Source organism: Balaenoptera physalus (genome assembly GCF_965194825.1).
Source record: "Balaenoptera physalus genome assembly, chromosome: 14".
Classification (NCBI taxonomy): Eukaryota; Metazoa; Chordata; class Mammalia; order Artiodactyla; family Balaenopteridae; genus Balaenoptera; species Balaenoptera physalus.
In genome coordinates this window covers 31889708-31911709 of record NC_138893.1, presented here as the reverse complement: position 1 = coordinate 31911709, position 22002 = coordinate 31889708, and the positions used below count along the sequence as shown (strand labels likewise).

Below are 22002 nucleotides of genomic sequence, written 5' to 3'. Positions count from 1 at the left end.
TTTTGTTTGAAAACTACAAATTAGGAAACAGTTCTTAAGCTTATTAATGGAAAGGACAAAATTTAATGTGAACAGCTATCATATTTGACAAATTGATGTATTTTTTTTTTGATGTATTATTAATTCTAGTATTTCAGGGTTGCTGCAGAATAGAGCTTTATAAGAATGTTAACTGTGCCATTGTTTCTTTGAGCAAACTGATTTCTTCACAGTTGAAAACTTTGAATTTTAAAGTTGTTTTATGAACCTTTCTAAAAGTACATACAACTATATAAAATATGTAAAATTTAATGCAAAAATAAATTAGAAAACGATCACTTAGTATTTCTCAATTAAATCAGTATTTTATCTCTAATATTTATTTTCTCATTGACACATATTTGGTACTGGGTAAACAAGTGAAAGGAAAACTATCAAACAACTGCTATTTAAGTACAATTGGAAAATTTTTTTTGTTAACAGTGACATAATGATGAGAGACAACCTCTTTGAAATTGTAACATCGTCTCGAACTTTCTATGTGCAGGTAGGATACTTCTTTGGAGATTATAGATCCTCCTAACAAGAAATTAATAATTTTAGAGGTGAAATAAACATAAATAAATGTGTGTTGCTCATAAAAATAAGCAAAAAATATGACAACTATAATTGCCAATTTAATAAAAAATGTTATATATAACATTATTGGCAGGTCGTATGTTCAGCAAATAGGGGTATTCTTTGCTGTAAGTCAAATGGAATTAAGTTTTATTTGGAGGAAGGGAAATGCTATTTAAGTTAGATGCTAAGTGTGTACTTTCAATTTGGATTATTTTTGCACATATTTTGGAATTTTAATTATATCACCTTTTGGTAATTTTATAAGAAGGGGGGCTCAAATATCCATAATAAAAGTGCACAGTGTATCTTATCATTTCACTAATGGTATATAGTATCCTATGTTTAAGTTTAAAATACACTTTTTACTTAACACGTTTATTTAGATTAGAAGTTTTTTAAAAGAACATTTGGTTTTGTTTTATAAAAGTTATTACATATGCTTATTGCAGAAACTTTAGAAAATACAGAGAAATATGAAGAAAAAAGTGTTTTATAAAACATATAGAATTCCACATTCAGGCAACCATTTTTTTCTTTTTTTTTCCTTTATTAGAGCATATCTTTTTATAACAAATGGGATTATATGATATCAATATAGTGTTATATCCTATTTGTTTACTATATTATAGTCATTATTTTCTACATCAAAAATTCTCTGAAAACCTTTTAGAACTATGCTCTCTTATATGAATGTTTCACAATTAAACTTTCTCTACTGTACTGTTACTGATCACTCATTTACAGAGTTTTTGTACATTTACTGTGATTTAATGTGGTAGTGAACATTTTGTGCATAAATTTGCCTGAATTTCTTACTTCTTTACAATACTAGATCGAGTTTCTAGATCAAGTATAACTATCAGAGCATGAACTTTTTTAAACCTCTTTATTTTGCCAAATTGACTTCTAGACTGGTGCTCCTGTTTGTAGTGAATGAAAGTATACTCTATCTTTGCCTACTTCGAGTTTTTCCTTTTAAAAACTCTTTGTTAATATCATTGGTTCAAAAATATTACTTGTATCTTTAAAAATTTTAAACTACTAGATAGTAGAATCCAGAAGTAAAGGGCAGTACCTCTCCACCCCTCTGAGGGCCTTGTTTAATTGGATTAAAGTCATAGTAAGGTTTTTAATTCACATTGGAAGTCATGGTCCTATCAAGGAAGATGATGCTTTGGAATATGACGACTTAGGGCACTGTTAGAAATTATTTTTAGGAAAATAACATATAAAATGATGTCACCGTGGTTTTTTTAACTGCACAATTACATAAATATTCATCTTGAAAATTCAGACAATATAGCAGTAGAAATGAGAAGGTCTTTCTTTAACTTCTTCCTCTTCTTGTTTTCTCTCCAGAATTATTCATATTGACACTTTTTGATGTGTCTCATCTTAAAACATTACATGCCCAACTTACATCTCTGTAAGTTACCCAGCAAAACCTGGTTTAAAAAAGTGATTTCTAAAAGTTTTTGGAAACCATTGCCTTAGAATGATTTTGTTGTTGACACTGTTAATTACCAAAATGAATACATTGGATTTATAGACATAGGAGCTGATTTTGAGGAAAAATTGAATGAATCCTTCCTTCCCCTTAGGCTGATAGCCCTGAAGAGATGCACAGTTGGATTAAAGCAGTCTCTGGTGCCATTGTAGCACAGCGGGGACCTGGCAGATCAGCGTCTTCTGTATGTTTCCTGTTCTCTGGGGTGATACTCCCTTGGGTCCCCTGATCCTGTCAAGTTATTTTTCTTCCTCTCCCCCTAATCCTTTCAGTTTCTTTCTGTTTTGAGATTTATCTGCATGTTGACTTTCATACCAATTGGACTTGCAAAAAAATAATGCATTTCTAATTTAATGCTTCCTGTAGTGTTATGTATATATAACTTTCTGTGCATTGTATTGTCTTAAATGCACAAGCAGGGCAACTAAAGAATGAACATTTCCTTGTTTTGTTTTAGGAGTTCTTACTTGTCAGTAGGTCCAGATTTGGTATAATTTTACCAATTCTTAGTATGGTATTTGGCCTAATCATGTAAGGCACCTTTAGTTGTAGCATTACACAATTTTGTGAAGGTCTCAATTTCCTTTTTACTTCCTATAATTTCAGTTTAGGTTTTTTGCCTTAATAGTGCTGTAAGACAGTTGAGCAGCTTGAACCTTAAATATAATCTAGTGTTCTCAGTCAGTATATTCCATTTCATTCTCATTTTTTACTAGGTTAATTTAAAAGGCTGCTTTTTACTATCTTAATTATCTTTTTGGTAGTATAATAATAAAATTAAAACAGCTAAACATTCTCAGATAGTAAGGAAAATGTCTTTACTTTTTAATTTGTCATGTACAAGTTCATCATAGGAATAAGATTTAGCTTTGGAATACTTTGGTCACTGATCTCTGATCTGAAAATACAAATTCTACTAAGGAATGAAAAACCTTCAAGCGTCTTGAAATGCAGCACATTGGTCTGCAGAAGGCGGTCTAATGTGGAGCATGACAGCCGCTATTATCTAGACTCACTGATGCTGATAATCTGCACTTCCAGTATTTTCCTGCATTCCTACTATTGCAGTAATATCGTCTTTTAATCGTTTCTTGTTAGAAATGACTCGAGATCAGTAAATACAAATCCATTTTTCTCACTTTTAAAGTTATCCTTCTTATATCCTGTTTGGAATGTCTCAGAAATTATTTTCATAGGTGTTAATTTTGTAACTGCCTGTGTTTTATGTGACCTTTTCAGCAGTCAAGTATGAGACTCTCTGCAAAAACAATGTCTGTTGGGAAGAGGAAAAGTTGGAGAAGGGCGTTTGTGTTTTGTGCTTTGTGGTGGGGGCAGATTGGACTCTCTAAGCTGTAACTATCAGCGGAACTTTCTCTTCCCCCCCTCCAGTACAGGTTAACTCTAATCTTAGCTTTGCACTGTGTTCCAGATGCGGCAGGCCAGAAGGCTGTCGAATCCTTGTATACAGAGGTATACGTCCAGAACTGGGGAATGCAGCACGTATGTGGGCTCTCACGCAAACGTGCCTTCTTACTACAGGGCCCGGACTTACTCACTACTTAACAACTGATTCTGGAAAGTTGAGTTAACCAAACTGCCTTCTGCAGTTATCATAACTGACTGTGTCAGCACTAACGCAAACTATTTCACTACAGTCATCAGGTTGGATACAGATATTAAAAAATAAATAAATAATGAAAAAAAAGACAACTTTACTAATTTAAAAAGTCATATCTACTAAAGCTTAATTTACTGAATTGCCACAAGAGTTTCAATTTCTGTATTTCGTGTATTTTGAAATTTTTTATACTACACCACTTAAAATGCACCTTTGTGCTAACAGTTTGCTCAAACTCACGGGTGCACATGCATTGGATAAACTCTACATTAGTATAGTGTGCATGGTATATTAAATCTCAGGTGAAATTTAGCCATCTAATGGGAATCTAGAGTGTTTTAGTGGTTTGTAGCACTTTGTTTTCAGAGCCACTAATGTCACAAGTGAACACAATATATTAGGAACTATATGGCAATGCATTTGGAATGGTCATATTTCAGGCTATCTTCAGATTTGATTTAGTTAGAAGCGTATTGAAATTAATATTCACAACTGAAATTATTTCACCACAGTTTTAATAAATGCTTAAATATGTACCCTTCCCTGCCTTTAACATCTTAAGCCATATGAATGTATGCCATATGCAAAAATAAATAAATGCAATTAAATAAGAAGTGGAAAGACTATGATATTATTGGTTGCAGTGAAATTCAGGGAACCAAAAACTTAAGTTCGTGAGGCTGCCAGACAAAATAATAAGTTTGAAAAATGTTGAGTTCTGCTTATTAAAGAGATAATGGCCTTTTATTTTTATATTCTGCATTTTCATTTTTTAATCTTTCTAAAATGTGTGGGATAATTCCTAGTGTTTATTGAGAATAAACTGTTAAATAAAATGGTAAAGCTGGTAGGCCCCCTGTTAAACACAGTTCAGTTGCAGTTGGCACACTGCATTCCCGTTTAGGCTGACTGAGTCTTCACAGTGCCAGAGCTCCCGAGTTTGGCTTTGGTGGCAGAGCTGGTTTCTTAGTGGGAATGGCTGCTGGCTGTCCTCGCTCTACCCTCACTCCTAAAAATGCATTGCTTTGGGGAGGAACTTGCGCCTGTATGCTGCATGGCTCATGCTTCTGCTCTGTGTGTGTGTGTTTCGCTCTGTTTGTTTTTCAGAGAATAAAGTCTCACACTGAGTTACTAGCCTTGCCGTTAATGATTGCCCGTGTCTGACCAGCACCCCTCTTTGCAGGAGCGTTCCCGCTGTCCTTCCGAACCCAGACACGCGCTCCTCTCTGCCAGCGCCACAGCAGCCACCCCGCGACCCACAGCCTCTCGCAGCGACTCTCTGGTCTCAAGCTTTACCATGGAGAAGCGAGGATTTTACGAATCTCTTGCCAAGGTCAAGCCAGGGAACTTCAAGGTCCAGACTGTCTCTCCAAGAGAACCAGCTACCAAAGTGACTGAACAAGCTCTGCTAAAACCTCGAAGTAAAAATGGCCCTCAGGAACAAGATTGTGACCCCGTGGACTTGGATGACGCAAGCCTTCCAGTCAGTGATGTGTGAGACGGAAGCACGTGGAGCCTGACCCGCCTCATCTGCCCTCAGTGTCCTTTCAAGAGGCTTCTCGCCAAAGATGATAAAGGGGAAAGGGGCTTTAATGCGTATAGTGTACTGCCTCATCGGTGTTCTCTTTATAAGCTGGTAAGCCAAGAAGCTAGGGCATGGCCAAACTAAATGCAGTTTCTTTAAAAAAAAAAAAAGAAAAAGAAGAAAGCCCTAAGTATCTCAGTATCAGCTGTCTGAAGCTTTGTTCTCATTGGGATGATAAAAGTGTGTGTGTGATATTTTTTCCAAGTGAATTTGACAATTTAAATGTTTCACAATTTAAAAGATGAAAAATGCTTATTAATTATTTTGTTTTAAAAATGCTACAGTGACTTCCAATTAAATGTTCAATCTCTACACATTCTTACCAGTTAATATTATTGAATGAAATATTGCCAGACAAAAATATCTAAACTCATGACGTCTGTGGTGCTGTAAAATTTATAGTACAGTGTGGACAGTGTTGAAATGATAGCCATTTTTGATGCTCTGGATCTCAAGGTGAGCGGTGAGTTTTGCATAGAGGATATTATTGGACTGTTAGTGAGGGCCGTGTGTTGTACTGGGGTGGGGAAAAGGGGAGAATTATAATTCAGACAGCCTATCTCGGACATTTATTTGTAAAAGCTTAATCAAGACGTGCAGCAGTCATTGCTTTATTCAGTGAAAATTATTAGATATGAAATTTCTTGGAGATCTGATTTTCTTGTCAGAGTTTTGTAAAATAGTTCTTATTTCTATATTTGGATCAGTGAAAGACCTCAAGTTTATGTGTAAAGACATACTGCCCTTAGTCATGCGATTGTAACCTCTGTGTTTTGTCACTAATAACCTGTATTCAAGTGCCTGTGTTTTTTCATCTTGTTTAGGAATATTTTGAGATTAATGTGCTCAAAACTCCTACATGATTGGTTTTAAACAATTAGGATAAAATTAATTTTCAGTAGCATAGGTTAATGTGCTAAATAACATACCATTTTGTGTTAGAGATACCAGAATGTTGTTGTTCTACTATCTGTGCAATATGTTTTAAAACACATATTTGACTTTACATTTAATCATGGGGATATCATAAATATAAGCACCTCTCTAAAATATCATTAGTTTCAGGTGTTGAGTAATAGACCAGTTTGACCAAGTACTGTTTTTACGGTTCAGTCTTAAACATTTGCTTTAAGAAAATAGTCTTGAATTTCACATGCTGCTATTTTTATGATATTTTGCCATATTACAGTACTGTTTCGTTTTGAATTCATAAATGTCAACTGTTTCTCCTTTTCATTTTCTAAGATGACTTCTTGTTTGAGAAAGAGAGGGGAGGGTGGATTTCTTATTACAGTGGTGGGGTCCAGAGGTTACCATCTATTATACTAGAATTATCATAGCATCACTTTAAAAATCCGAATGCATCAAGAATGCACCACTCAACATTTTTATTCATAAGCTAATATTTTTAGAAGTTATATTTAGGTTTTTCCTTTTTTGCAGCTACATTTGAGAATGATAGAATGAAAAGGTTTTAAGTAGTTATCACTTTCTCTGCAGATATATCCATTACAGCAGCTCTTTTAGAAAGCTCTTTTTTCATGAACACACCTAAGAAATCTTGTGTAGACAGTTGGCTATTTCAGGAGCCTAATGCTGTTTTCTTTGGTACAGCTTCTACATTGCATGTTCATTTTAATATTTTGGTATTGGTAATTTGATATATTCCATAGTGGCAAAATATTAGCTCTATTTTGGGACTTTTTGTAGAACTACCCTTGTATAGAATAGCATAGGGAAATGGCCTTGTGATTGTCAGAGTCTCCTAATATTTATCTCAATACTTTTATAATTCTATGAAAATTATTTAATTATTTTAAAACTTATACTTTTCCTGTAAATATGTCCCATCTGAATTGTCAAAGAATTACTTTGAATACCTTAATATTTGCTGCATTTTTTTCTGTATATATAACATGTCTTCTTTCAGAATGAGAATATATGTGTGCTTCCCATTGTTTACTTTTATGTCTGATATCTTTATACATCAAACTGGTTGAACACTGTAATGACTTGAGAATAAACTGCTCAAAATTAATTCTAACTTATTTCTCATTTGGTCTGGTTCAGTTCTTGTGTGAACAAGTAAATAGAACAAGTACAAAATGTGTTTGGTTAATTGACTTGAATTTAAGGACAGACATTATTTGGTAGACTTGGAAGGGTGTAACTTGATATGAAATTGCACAAGGAAACATGAGTCTTTTGGGGGAAAAGAGCTTATTTTGCTTAATTAGAAAGCATGTTCTCAGAAGCAAGATCAGTTATGCTGGCTTCAAAGCATCGTTTGAATCGTCCAGGCTGCTTTTGCGGTGTTTGGTTATTGGTTAGATCGGTGTGACACGACTAAGGATGAGTGCAGAGGACATACTGATCCCCAGGTGAGCTGTAGACCTGCACTCATAAAAATGCCCTGTTAAGTATTACAGGCTACTTCTTGCAAACCCACTATTAGTAACAAATAGTTCACACTTGCTGTGTATCCAGCATCTAGTAATAATGCAACTGGGTAAAGGATATCTGTCTTGGTAGTTTTTATTAACTGGTGCAACTTAATTTTCTTTCCCTGAAAAGTATTTTAAATGTTTTTATGTTTTTAAAAAAATGTGGAAGTTGTAAACTTTGTTGCTTTCACCAAAAAAAAAAAAATCCCTTTCTCAGCCATTTTTTTACTTCTAGTTAAAGTAGTGCTGTGTCTCTATCAGAAGTTCTAACAGTTGGTGAGGCAGGAAATGTTTGTATAAAAATGGAATGACATACCAGCTTAGTCCCAGACTTGGTAAGAATCTTCCTTGTCATGGGAGGTTTGACAGTCCACATATGACGCAGCGAAAAATACACTTAGATGGGTTCGTATTTTCCATTTGCAAACTTCCCTGTTAAGCAGATCCAGAATTGGTTATTTGTATATGTTGTTTATTTTTTAATGACTTAACGAAAATTGTATTTTTGTCAAACCTCACATAAGACATGTATTGAAAATAGTGCTGAATTGGAGTTAACATTTACAATTTTGACTGACAAAATCCTAGCGTTTTATTTTTATGACATAACGTGAATAGTGCCTTACTATGTTATATTCATGAAGTAATAGTGCCATCTTCTGGTTACATCATTGTTAATTTTGAAATCTCACTTTATTTCACTCACAGAAAATTAGAGAAGATATGTAATTGCCTAGGATAGTTTGGAAATTAATATAAAACTTAAATCAACATTTGTGAATGACTTCTTTAATAAACCTTTTATTTGGAGATAACTGTAGATTCCCGTGTAATTGTAAGAAATAATACAGGGCTCTTGTATACCCTTTACTCAGTTTTACCCAATGATAACATTGAAAAACTATAGTGAAATAATATAACCAGGATATTGATACCGATATGGTCAGGAAACAACAATTCCATCATCACAAGGGTCTCTCATTGTGGCCCTTTTATAATCACATTTACCTCCCACTTTACAGGTTTGGAAATAAAAGTCACTTGTCTAAAATCACACTAGGTTTACAATCCAATCTTTTTTATTCCAAGGTCTGGGCTCTTAACCATTATGGTACTGCTGCCTCAGTAGAAGTCTTGAAAATCATTCTTTGTTTATATTGTACTATCTCCAAATTACTAAATGAGTTGAATTTCCATTCAATCTATTTTCAATATTTTTCAGAACCATAATATTTTAAATGATAGATTCTTTATACATGCATTTAAATTTAACATTCGAGAATCGATAGTAGATAAATATCCTGATCACAACCTCCCTGAGAGATTTTTAGCCCTGACGTTTGACATGTAAATTAATAAGGTTATCAGAATAAGGATTTTAAAATAGCTTTATTTTAGGGTGCCAGATTCTGGCATTGGAAGGAGTTGCAGAAACTGGTTATAGCCACTGGGTATAGGGTAAGAGTGAGGTGTTTTTCCATGTGAAGAAACTTTTGACCTTCTGATGAGGTCTTGGGTCAAACGGGTGTCTTCAGTGTACAATGTGCCGTGCACAGGAAACCTAAGAAAAAGATGACGCCCACAAGGAGTTTGCTAAAAGAACTATGACGTGTAATATGTGATCAAGTCAGTCATGGAAAACTACACATCCAGAGACTGAGATGGTAATGGTGGAGTGGGTAATAGGAGAAGCACAGTGATGGAGGGGATTGGGAAAGGTCCCAGAAGAGAAAAAGGGCCTTATAAGTAAAAACTATGTGACGTGACAATAAATTTGGAAATGATTTGGAATTTGAAGTATCCAAATTCGTGCATAAAATTTAAATTGTTCTCTTGAAGGTTCATTGCCTCTTTCTCCCTTCGAAATGACAGTACTTTTTACCTGTCATACTGGTTTTCTTCAGCATTGGTTGGCGTTGGGGCAGGAGAGAATGAGTCGGTGGGAAATGTGGGGAACTTTCCATGATTTAGGAACTTAACCACATCAAAACTCACTTTTGTCTGGCTTTGGTACCTTCACGATGTGGACTTAATCTCTTCCCTGTGGAACCTTATTATTTCCAAGTAGAGACCATTGGTCCCAGTGACATCTTTTCCTTTGTGACTTTCATATGCACCGTGCTCCTTGTCAAGGTTCATGTTATCACTCGTGTTATCCTTTCTTCTCACTCTCCTTTTGCCTGTCTGTATTTCCAAAGTGGAAGATTTCCTAATGGATTAGAAATGGCTAGTGAAGGGAAGTGATGCTTTAAGGATAACGGCAAGTTTTTTGGCCTGGACAACTGGAAGAACAGAGAGCCCTTGAGCTGAGGTGGCAAAGGTTGCAGGTAAAGCAGGTTTGAGGGCAAAGGTTGCGATTGCAGTATTGAGTGTGATGGTTTGAGATGCCTGTTAGATACCAAGGAGAAAGGTCAGGAAGGCAGTTGGATATACAAATTTGGAATTGAGAGAAATCTTTATTGGAGATAAAAATTGGGGAGCCTTCAACATACTAGGTGCTATTCAAAGCTATGAGGCTGGATTAGAGAGGTGAAGAAAGGAGAAAAGAGGACCAAGGAATGGACAGGGAGCTCCCACATTAAGAGCTCAGAAGAGGAACTGGCAGTGGAAAATGAGAAGTTGTGACTACAAGTCAATTGGAAGCCAAGGGCAGAAAATGAGTCAAGGAGGAGGGGCTCAGATGTGTCAAATGATGCTCACAGGTCTAGTAAGAGGCCGACTGAGAAACGACTGTTGGGTTTGGCAGTGTGGAGGCCATTGGAAATCTTAATAGGAGCAGTTTTGGTGGAGTGGACCAAACAGAACTATTGTGAGTTTTGCTGTAACAGGAGCAGAGAAATGGGATGGTTGCTGGTAGCCAAAGCGGAGTCAAGATTTTTTTGTTTTTTTAAGATAGAAGAAATAGTGGCCTTTCGTTGATGGGATGACCCGATAGCAAAAGGAGGATTGATGATGTAGGAGGTGGGGAGACTTGTTGGAACCAAGTCCTGGAGGAGATGAGATGGAATCTAGCGCACCAATAGAGAGCTTGGCTTTATTCAATGTGTCGGTGTTCTTCTGTGGTGGGAGGACAGAGTAAGTAGGTGCATGTGGAAGGAAGGAGTCTCTGAAATTCTGCTTGCCTCAGTCTCAGCAGCTTAGGAAACAATCCTCAACGGTGAAATGGGGAAGACGGTATTAGAGGTTTGATTGAGGAGAGAGTAGAAGGTGTGAATTGTCTCGGACTGTGGAAAAGGAACGGACTACAGAAATAGAGGACATCCTGGCAACACTGAGAGCCCACTTGAGCTCTGTGGTCATGAATTACCATCTTAAATAACAGGCAATTGCAGTCATTTTTGTCATGCTCCTGACTTTAGTGGAAAGGCCTCTAGTGGTTCCCATTGAAGGGCATGGTGCTGGCTTTTGGGCTGAGGTGGGAATATTTTATCAGATTAAAGAAGTATTCAACTATTCATATTTTATTGAGTTTTTTTTAAATGAAGAAGGGTAGTTGAATTTTATCAAATATCTTCAATATCTATGGAAATAATCTTGTTTCCCTCCTTAGATCAATTAATTTGGTGAATAACATTAATCCATTTCCTAATATCTATCATTACATTTCAGGAATAAGTACCATTTGGTCAGGATGCATTATTTCAAAATGTACTGCTTGATTCTGTTTGCTATAACTTTATTTGGGTGTTTTTGCATAAATACAAGTGACACTGGTTTGTATTTTTCTTCTGTGTGGATCTAGTCTTTGTAGACTTTGTGGTGTTATACCTAGCTTTGTGGAAAGAACTTGGAAGATTTTCTTCTTTTAAGCTGTATTGGAACAGCTGAAAAAGACTTGGAATTATTCCTCTAAAGAGTTGGTGAACTTTCCCTGTGAAACCTGTTGGACCTGTATTGCGGGGCTACATTTGACAGCTTCCTCATGTCCTCTATGAAAATTGATGCACTTAGGTTTTCTATCTTTTCTGGACTCAGTTTTTTTTTTTAATTTTTAAAAATTATTTACTTATTTACGTATGTATATATTTATTTATTCATTTATTTATTTTTGACTGCGTTGGGTCTTCGTTGCTGCGCGTGGGCTTTCTCTCTAGTTGCAGCGAGTGGGGGCTACTCTTCGTTGCGGTGCGTGGGCTTCTCATTGCGGTGGCTTCTCTTGTTGCAGAGCACGGGCTCTAGGTGCATGGGCTTCAGTAGTTGTGGTGTGTGGGCTCAGTAGTTGTGGCGCATGGCCTTAGTTACTCCGTGGCATGTGGGATCTTCCCGGACCAGGGCTTGAACCTGTGTCCCGTGCATTGGCAGGAGGATTCTTAACCACTGCACCACTCGGGAAGTCCCTGGAATCAGTTTTAATAAATTATATTCCTAGAAAAGTATACATTCTAAGTTTTCAAATGTATTTGCATGGAGCTGAGAAAAACACACAGTGTGAGAACTCACTTTGTCTTCAACTCGAGCTAACATGAACACTTTGTTTATATGGCAAGTTGTGATATCATTTGATTTTTACTTGGCACCAAGGTGATTACAAACGCAAACATGGGCACCAGAATAAAGTGGTGCTACTCAGGTATAAGGAGGCCATCTAAATCAAATGTATGGGTCGTCTAAAAATTAAAATTCAAGTGTGACATATGTAATTTCTCATAAAGAATCAGTGATCCCAGGAGAACAAGTCTGGGTTTCCCATTTGAGAAACAGTCTCCTTATGGAAAGTGTTTAAACTTCTTAGCTTCAGGCACTTACATTTCCACCTTCTCACACAGTGCTTCTTGTATATCCTACACACCAGTTGACGGAACCATTCTTTGTTTCCTGATTTTCCTACCTCCCTGTCATTATTCGCGCTGGTCCTTCTGCCAGAATGCCACTTTCCTGATCCATTGTGCTGTCTAATCCCACTCATCCTTCCATTTCCGCTAAGATGCAACTTCCTCCTTGAGATGTTGGACTTGCTTTCTCAGCTTCCCCACAGCACAAGCCACAATGGCCCCAAAATACCTGATTCCCTCTGCCTTCCTGTGCCAACATTCAACTCAGTTAATTGGAACTGGAATGCATTTTAAGATTTTGTGCTTGAACTCTGGGCTGACTGTATAGCTTTTTCTCTCACCGCTGCAGTCTTTTCAAAAAGCCAATGACTTCAAAATTTGGAAGAGATTAGAAAGTGGAAACAGCCTCAGTCTAGCGGTTTGTTGATTAGATTGGCCCAAAAGAGAAGAACATAAGACAGAAAACAAAATTTAAACAGATCCTGGTAGTGTTGGCGGCTCTGTGAAAGTGCTGCGAGAATGCGTGGTTTCAGCAGTCACTCACAGCTGTCGGAGGTCCAGGGTCCCTTTCATGCTCATCACATTCGATTTTACATTGAAGTTTGGGGCACCCATAACCGCCCCATTGCTCTTCTGAGCCTGCAGTGGGAGAAAGTGAATTCTAGTTCCCGAAAGCAGTGGCTCTCAAAGTGTGGTCCGCAGACCAACAGCGTCACCGTCATCCGAGAACTTGTTAGACGTGCAAGTTATCGGCCCCTCCCCAGTGCTACTGAATCAGAGCCTCTGGGGATGGGACCAGCAATCTGTTTTAACGCCTCGTAAGTGATTCCAGTGCCCATAGAGTCTGAGACCTGCTGCCCTAAAGCATCCATTGTGTGTCGTGAATTCTCTCCTAGGCATCTCCTTAGGAGAGCTGAGAAAATGGTCACCCGTATCACCATCTGTGTTCTGGGGTTCAGTTGAGGAACCCCACTGAGAAAGGCTGCCTGCGTCCACCTGCTTTGAGAGATTACACTCAGATGAGAATAAAAAGTTTTCTTTATTTGATATCTTTTATAGAGACAGAATTTTATCAGGAATCTAGGAAAGGTGCTTATACCATTTGACTCTGAGCTTCCTGGCAATGGAAGAAGCAGATGTTGAGTTCTGTAAGTCTGTTGTTTGATGCACAGAAGCATGTCACCTTTACTCAGCCAGAGAACCTTTTTGGCATTGAATATTCAGAAGCTTCTGTTGTATGGATGTGTTACAAGGGACACTGAGTAAGATGGGATCAATGTCCTGAACACTAGCACAGGAGTCTGTCCAGTTTTCTCTAAGCTGTTAGTATTAAAAATCTATTTCTTCCCACTGACTTGAAATAAGACTTTTATCAGTGTCTTAGTCAGCTTGGGCTGCTACAACAGAATACCTTAGGCTGAGTGGCTTATAAACAACAGAAATTTCTTTCTCACCATTCTGGAGGCTGAGAAGTCCAAGATCAAGCTGTTTTGGTGTCTAGTGAGAACGCTTTTCCTGGTTCATAGGCAGCTGTCTTCTCGTTCTGTCCTCACGTGGCAGAGGGGCAAGGGAGCTCTCGGGAGTCTCTGATGGGGTGAGAGTGGAGCCCTCATGGCCTTATCACCTTGCAAAGGCCCCATCTCCCAGTACAATCACCTTGGGGGTTAGGTTTCAAGATATGAACCTGGGGGGGACACAGACATTCAGGTTATAGCACTCAGGCAGTAATCACTCAGAGTGGAGTCCATTTCTGAACTTCCTATAACATGAATATGGACATTTCTCTGCCAGAATCATACAATATGAGTAATTGTAGTTAACAATATATTTTAAGATCATAGAAATGTTTTTCTATTCAATTTTTGAAACTCTGAATCTTTATCTTGGAGTTCCAAAATATCTTACTTTTTAAAAATTGGAATTACGTCAAGTTTGTAGTTTTGTGAGGTGCCCCTGTTACAACTGAGATGTGATAGTAGCTGTGTTGGGTGACTCTGTGGGCAGGGGGTCTCCCCACCGGGGATCTTCCTGGTAGCTGTTTGCATTTGGGGGAAGGAGGTTTGCGGAGAGGAGGCCATGTGCGTGCAGGGAGAGGAAGGCTGGGTGGAGGCTCTGGACACAGAGAAGCCTGTGAGTAACACGTGCCTTTGGAGACAGGATGATAAGAAGTGGCCCTGCTTCAGGACCAGGTGGCAGAGTGGGCACAGAGAAGGGTGTTCCCCCCGGTTCTGTGGAACCCGGTGTGGACACGAGCCGCAAAACTGACATCTGCCAGGCCATTGGTCACTTCAGTCGGTGAGGTACTGGGGGCTGGCTCAGGAGAGCCAACTGTTGAATTTTGGGGAATTATGCAAGCTGGTTGTCAAACAGCCATTATTGAAAATTAGACATAAACTTACAATTATATAAATTACATTAGGAACAAAGGTAATAAAAAAACCTCAAAACTCATCACTTCCTGGTTGTTTTACTGCATCTAACTATTACCCATGCTCTAGGGGTTATTTACATCTACTGGACCTGGGTGGTTGATGGACTGTGTGATGCTTTGCACCCTGCCTCTCCTTCCAATTCCGTGTTCAGTGATGTTACACTGGCAGTGTGACGTGCCCACAGGGGGAGCATTTACACCACAGAAGCTGGCAAATTGCAAGTTACAAATTAAGGCTTGATTTATTCTTTTACTGATTGTCTAAATGAGGGGTTGGCAACTTTTTCTGTAAAGGGCCAGATAGGAAACGTTTTAGGCTCTGCAGGCCATAGGGTCCCTGGACTCTTTATTTTTACTTTTCAAATTTAGGTCTATGATCCACTTTGAATTAATTACATTTGATGTCTGTATGGGACCTATGTTCATTTTTTCCCCCCATATGAATAGCCAATTCATCCAGCACCATTTATTGAAAAGACCCTATTTAATTGCAGTTATGCCTTTGTGAAATCAGGTGACTATTTGTCTGCATGAGTCTGATTTGGGCTCCTTCCTGTTCCACTGATCTACACTTTCATCCATATGCCAATACCCAGCTGTCCTGATTATTGTTAAATTATGTTCTGATTCCCAAACACCATCTTCAAGGGTATCCTGGGAGTTGCCACCTCTGTAGAGTTTGCAAGGCCATTTCCTTGTGCCAGGACACAGAGAACTGGCCCCTAGGGATGGGGACAGTGAAACAGGGAAAACAGAAAGGGAGTGGATAAGCCACGTCAAGATACCAAAAGAGCTTATCTAAAGACTTCAAGGTTTTTTGTTTTTTAAAGATGTATAGATATCTTGGTGGACTAAAAAACATAGAAAAGCATCCTCATTTTAAAATGTCAGAAAATATAGATTTGGAACAATCTGTAATCTTTTTGTATTCATTCAGTGCTAAGCACTTGGTACACACTCTACCATGTGCCCAGTGAATAGAAGGCAGTCATGGATGGAGCAGACGCTGAGCTCAGAGGAGGGAAAAGGTGGGTTTGAAGTGCCTAAGGGACTAGGAGTGACCCCGGGAAGGAGCACAGCCCAGGGTTGAGGGGCCCTAGGAGAGGGGGCCTCGGCTTTAAGGAGAGCACGACTGGGGAGGTTGCCCCCTAACAGGGCTTTGGCTTTCTTGACCTTTCCTTCCTTCATTTTAATACTCTCTCCCCTAGTATTAATGGTTAGTGCAAAAAATAAAAAGAAGCAGAAACTATCATCCATCACCCCTCTACACAGAATGAACCACTGTTAACACTCAGGTTTTGTTCCTTCCAGGTTTAAGTCTGATGATTATTTTTTTAAACAATCAGGAGCAAACAGCATGCACAGTTTTATATCCTGCATTTCTTGTTCAGTGTATAAGTAACCCCCTGGGTCTTTCTTCTGTTTCCTCCCGAATCTCAAGCCAGGGAAATTGGGCCATTAGTGGAGGATTTCCTGAAATCTCTTTGAATGATCACAAGGGTTGGGCTCGGTCTTCCTGAAATTGAGGGTTCTGGTTTTTTCTCCCTCCACTCCTATCAAGCTGCAGGTCTTCACGTCAGGAAGCCTAGTGTAAACTCAAGAGACTGAGTTTTCAGTCTGATTTCTAAAAGTGGTGGTTCTTCTTCTTTTTTTTTTAAAGGAATAGAGAGTCAATTTAATAACTGGGTGCTAGGCACTGGGATAGGCTTGAGCGCCCAGAAACTGTCCCTAAGAAGTGGAGTCCAGCAGGAGAGAGAGAGGCAAGTGTCCATGGTGTGAGGTGATTCTATGGAAGGATGGAGAAGGGCTGTGGCTGTGAGCCCAGTGGAAAAGTACCTCGGCCGTGACTCATCACGGATAACGTGCTGCTGGTGCCCCGCCGCCACCATCTGGGAGTACCGACAGTGACAGCGGAGGTCCTATCAAAAACGGACCCAAGCTGAAGGGAAGAGTGTAAATGAAAATCAAGATGAAAATGTACTACTTCAATGCAATACCTGACTTCTGCTGCAAGCGAGCACCTCTAACTCAGCCAGTGTGCGACTTGTGTCTGCTCTGTGGCTGGCGCCGTCTCGCCCAATGGACAGGCTAGGTGGCTGGTCCAGGCAGCTCCCAGCCTGCTGAAGTTGTAGGGGGGTGGCATGGGGTGACCCATCCAAGCACAGTTTGGTTGACTAAATAAGGGCTGTGGATTAGACAAATGGAATTCCCAGTGCCACCGAAATTTGGATCTCTAAGGACATTACCCTGGTTATAGAATAACTGGACGGTTTAAACATGTGTTCACATAGCATCACTACATAGGAACAGCCTGTGGGTCTCAGCCCGGCTGCTCATTGCAGTCCCTGGAGGGCCCTGAAAACTAGACACCAGGGATGCTCAACCACACACCCTAGAGGGGTTTTTAAAAACAGTTTTATTGAGTAATAATTCAAATAGCATACAATTCACTGTAGAAAAGTGTAGAGTTCTGTGGGTTTTAGTATGTTCACAGACATGTGAAACCATCACCACAGTCAATTTTTAAATATCTTCAAAATGAAGCCCTGCATGCTTTAGCCATTACCTGTCTATCCCCTCATCCTCCCCACAGCCCTAAGCAACAACGAATCTACTGTCTGTCTCTGTAGATTTCCCCGTTCTAGACCTTTCGTATGAACGGAAGCCTATAATACGTAGTCTTTTGTGACTGGCTTCCTTCACTCAGGGCAATCCATCATCAGGTAATCCCAAGAAAGATCTTGTGAATCTTTCACAAGGATAATCGATGTTGTAGCATGTATCAGTACTTCATTCTTTTAATGGCTGGATAATATTCTATTATATGGACATGGCACATCAATTGGACATTTGGGTTATTTCCATCTTTTGGCTATTATGAATAAAGCTGCTTTGAACATTCATGTACAAGTTTCTGTGTGGATATATGCTTTTGTTTCTCTTGGGTGTATACCTAGGAGTGGAACTGCTGGTTTAATTATTTGAGCGACAGCCACTCTTTTTCAAAGCGGCTGCACCAACTTCCATTCCCACCAGCAGTGTATGAGGGTTCCCATCTCTCCACATCCTTGCCTTCTCTTGGTCTCACCTGGCTTTTTGATTCTAGTCACCCTAGTGAATGTGAAGTGGCATCTCATTATGGTGTTGATTTGTTGATGACTAACAATGTTGAGAATTTTTCATGGGCTTGCTGGTGTTTATTGTTTTTCCTTAAAAAAAATTTTTTTTTGGAAATAATTTTAGGTTTAGAGAAAAATTGCAAAAATAGGACAAAACTCTTATTTACCCTTAGCCCAGATTCCCCAGGTGTTAACCACATGTGCTTAATCATTCTCTATCTCTGAAACATTTAAGACTAAGTTGCAGACATGAAGGCTCTTTACTTATAAATATTTCAGTGTGTATTTTCTTAAAACAAAACAAAACAAAAACAAAAAACAACTTTCCCTTTTGCAACCACAGTAAAATGATCAAAACCAAAAAATCAACGCAGGCTCAATACTATGGGTTACTGAATTTATCCAAGTTTTGCCAAATTCCTGGGTACCAGCATTTTTTTTTTTTAAAGCTCCCCAGGTGATTCTATTGGACACCAGGGATCTCTGTCACCTCCTCTCGCCGAGGAGGACCATTAAAGCCAGGGAGGAGAACGTCCTCCCTCAGGTCATTAACGATTTAGGAAAGAGTTTTCAGGGCACCCATCCTCTGGGGCACCTTCGTGTGACTTGGGAAAAGACGCCTCTCCCAGAGCTGACCCAGGTGGGCAGCCGGCTTGCGAGCAGACAGTACCTTTGTCGTTGCATCATACCCCCTGCACCTAGCGCAGGGTGCATTCTCCATCCAGGACTGGCTGTAGCCAAGGAGGAGGGGGTCGGGGGAGAGGCCGGCCTCCTGAGGGCCTGGGACAGCCAGTCTGTTCTGCTTAGTTGGTTGTGTGCCCTTCATTTCCGCCCTTGGAGAGTCTGCGCTTGACATCTGAGTGGGGAGGAGAGGGAGCTAGCTGTAGGCAGAGCGGCAGACTCTTTCTTTGTCGCACAATGTGAGCCCAGCTGCTAAAATCCTAGCTGAACTCGATTTACCTACCATTCGCTCTTCTCTCTTGCCAGAACCCTCCCTCTACTTCCCTATCCCTCAGGCCCGCTTCCACTCTGGTCCTGGTGGTCTTTCTAACACACAAATCTGACCACATCCCATTCCTGATTAAAACCCCATCCCTAGATGAAGCCCGAGTTCCTCCATCCTCAATAAATGGGAGCAGTGGCCGTCTCTGCTCTGCTCTTCTCTACCTTTGTTTAAGGTCTACAAAACAGAAACTCCCGGGGGCTGGAGCTCAGCTATCTGAGTTTTTACCAGCCGTCCAGGAGCTTCTGATGCATGCTCAGGTTTGAGACCCCCTGGCCTAGTAGCTATGGTCACAGGGAGGTCCAGGCAGGACCAGCCCTTCTCTGGTTCAAGTTATTCAAAGCACACGTTCTTTACAGCTGGTGAATCAAGAATATCGACAAATATTTCCAATGAACCTATTCTGTGCCAGACAAGGGAAACAGGAAGATGGCCTGGGTGGGAGAATGTGACTGGGTGACGGGAATCCCAAAGCCCATGGAAGGCCATCTGGGTGGCCCCTTGAGCTGGTGGCAGGGCTTGGGGTTATACTGATGGGAGCAGAGACCTCAGCTGTCAGCGACTTCTGGTCCAGGTTTTTAGAGTAGACATGGAGAAAGCTGCATAATTCTTTTATATTCTCACAGCTTTACACATCTCATGGTTCCCATTGGTTTAAGGATTTAAAAAAAAAAACTAAAAGAAAAAAACACTTGGCCGTATATGTAAGAAAACAATTCAAGTTTGTAGAAGAAGAATCTGGGCCTTCTAGGTCAAGTTGGTTTAAACTTTGATTTCCAAGCACCTTAGAGATCCTATTGATAAATAAACAGTGAATGCTTTTTAACACTTATACAACTTTGGCACTTTGAGGATAATTTAGTGTCTATATAACTAGATGGTGAGATAACTCAAAGGTTGAAGCCCCCCTCCCTTTTAAAAAGTCTTTTTATGAGTACCTTTAAAATTCTGGCTCGTAATTTCCTTGAGTCAAAGTTGAACAATCTTTCCTAAAAGACAGCATGTTCTATATGTGAACTTTTTCCCATATAGGTGAAGGGGTCACATATGGTTCCCATATGGGTGAAAGGGGTCAAAATGTACAAACTTCCAGCTATAAGATAAATAAGTCCTGGGGATGTAATGTACAGCACGGTGTCTACAGTTAATAGTATTGTATTACATATTTGAAAGTTGCTAAGAGAATAAATCTTAAAAGTTCTTATCACAGAAAAAAATTTTTGTAACTATCCATGAGGATGGACAGATGTTAACTGGACTTACTGTGGCCATCAGTTCACGACATATACAAATACCGAATCATGATGTTATACACCTGAAACTAATATAATGTTATATGTCAGTAACACCTCAGTAAAAATGCACGCATCCAAACCAATACCTGTTTGCACTAATACGTGCAAATAAACAGATACACAATGAACCATCAGAATGATTGAGAGTGGGATGGATGTGGAGAGATGGATATGTGGATAAAAGAGAATAAATAAATACATAAAACAAGAGAGGGGCCTCGAATAGAAAAATATAAAAAGTATGATTTACTCAATCCTGTGCACCTGAGGTCCCAAATAAATATATCAATAAAAATATGAAATCTCCTTAAAAAGACTACACGTTCTAAAAAAACCTCTTAAATGTTAAAAAATATTTTCTTAAAAAAACAAACAAAAAACCCTTTTCTGAAGGCAGGTTTTGTTTTGTTTTGTTTTTTCCAATAAGTGCTTTTTCCAACTGATTTCTGAATGATATTTTCCAGGGTTCATTTTGTGACTAACCCAAGGGGGTAGCAGAATGCTCCCTTCTCTACCTAAAGATGACATCATCAAACCACCACCAACGGGGTTTGCATTTCTGTTTGTTTTCCGTGACGTGGTGCTGGTTTGTGTTGACTCATCCAAACTCCTTAGTAAGGCATATGAACTTTCACAGTCTTGCCCCAAGCTCCCTTCCCATGCTTATTTCCTACCTGTCTAGACAAAATGGGCTCCTCGTTGCTCTTTAAACAGCCTTGTCTTAGTTCTGTGCCTTTAGACATACTTCTTGTGCCTACTTTCAAATGTCACTTCCTCCATGAAGCCTTTTCCAATGTGGCTAGGAAGAGTTAATCACACACAACTGGGAGGAGACAGAGTGACCTGGGTACCAAATCTCACCTCTAACACTCATGACCTCGATAATTTACTGGATTTTTCCAAGTCTCAGTTTCCTTGCTTATTTCAAAAGCAAGGTTGTGATAACAATACCTACATTACAGGGTTGTTGTCAAGCTTGTATATTTAAACTGCTGGGAATCTGCCGATGCTCAATAAATGCTTGTTCCCTTTCTCTCCTCAAAAAGAAAAAACGCGAACAATCTTGCCTAAAAGGCGGCATGCTGTACATGTGACCTTGTTCAGCATTTCATGTAGCTCCTGAATAACAGAAAATCGACAAGCTGTCATTCATTACAATTTGGTGCCTGCCTGTGGGTCTATTTGAAATTGTGTCTGTCTGATATTTGGTCATTGAGAGTGGAAAAAATTGGCCACGCACCTTGCACTTTTAGTTTTCTAAAGCAAATATACTGGAAAGAGCTAATTAGTGCAAATGTGGACCGTTGGTCTTCTGCAGTTGATTTAGGCGACAGGTTAGTCTAAATTAATGAAAGGTCTGAATTAGATATCTTGAGGGCTTGAAAGGAAACAGAGCAATAGCCAGGTCTGGGATTGTTTTCTAGAGGGGTCCTTCTTTAATTAATAGCCGTGAATGTTTTGTGACTTGATATTAGAAATCTTAATATTCCTAAAGTGCTTCAGAAGTTCTCCAGAATATTTTAGACATCCATACTGTTTGCACTATCTCTGAAGGAGGGGTTTGCACTGAAGAAATCATGGCTGAAATGAATTAACTATTACAAAGCTAATGGAATCTCTTTGCTTCT

General features: G+C 39.2%; 1 protein-coding gene across 11 annotated transcripts in view; it reads left to right on the top strand.

The window, feature by feature from the left end:
• Nucleotides 1-5429, top strand: part of PLEKHA1 (pleckstrin homology domain containing A1) — a 57996-nt gene extending 52567 nt beyond the window's left edge. For 5 of the 11 annotated variants that reach the window (XM_082425027.1, XM_082425035.1, XM_082425033.1 and 2 more), the window contains 3 exons: nt 463-526; nt 2202-2291; nt 4909-5429. In XM_082425027.1, the coding sequence (XP_082281153.1) occupies nt 463-526; nt 2202-2291; nt 4909-5223 (469 nt within the window). In that variant the 3' untranslated portion in view covers nt 5224-5429. Of the gene's footprint in view, nt 1-462; nt 527-2201; nt 2292-3536; nt 3608-4832; nt 4855-4908 lie in introns of those variants that run through there. The other 6 variants (XM_082425034.1, XM_082425030.1, XM_082425036.1 and 3 more) reach the window with 4 other exon arrangements.
• The last annotated feature ends 16573 nt before the right edge of the window (nt 5430-22002 follow it).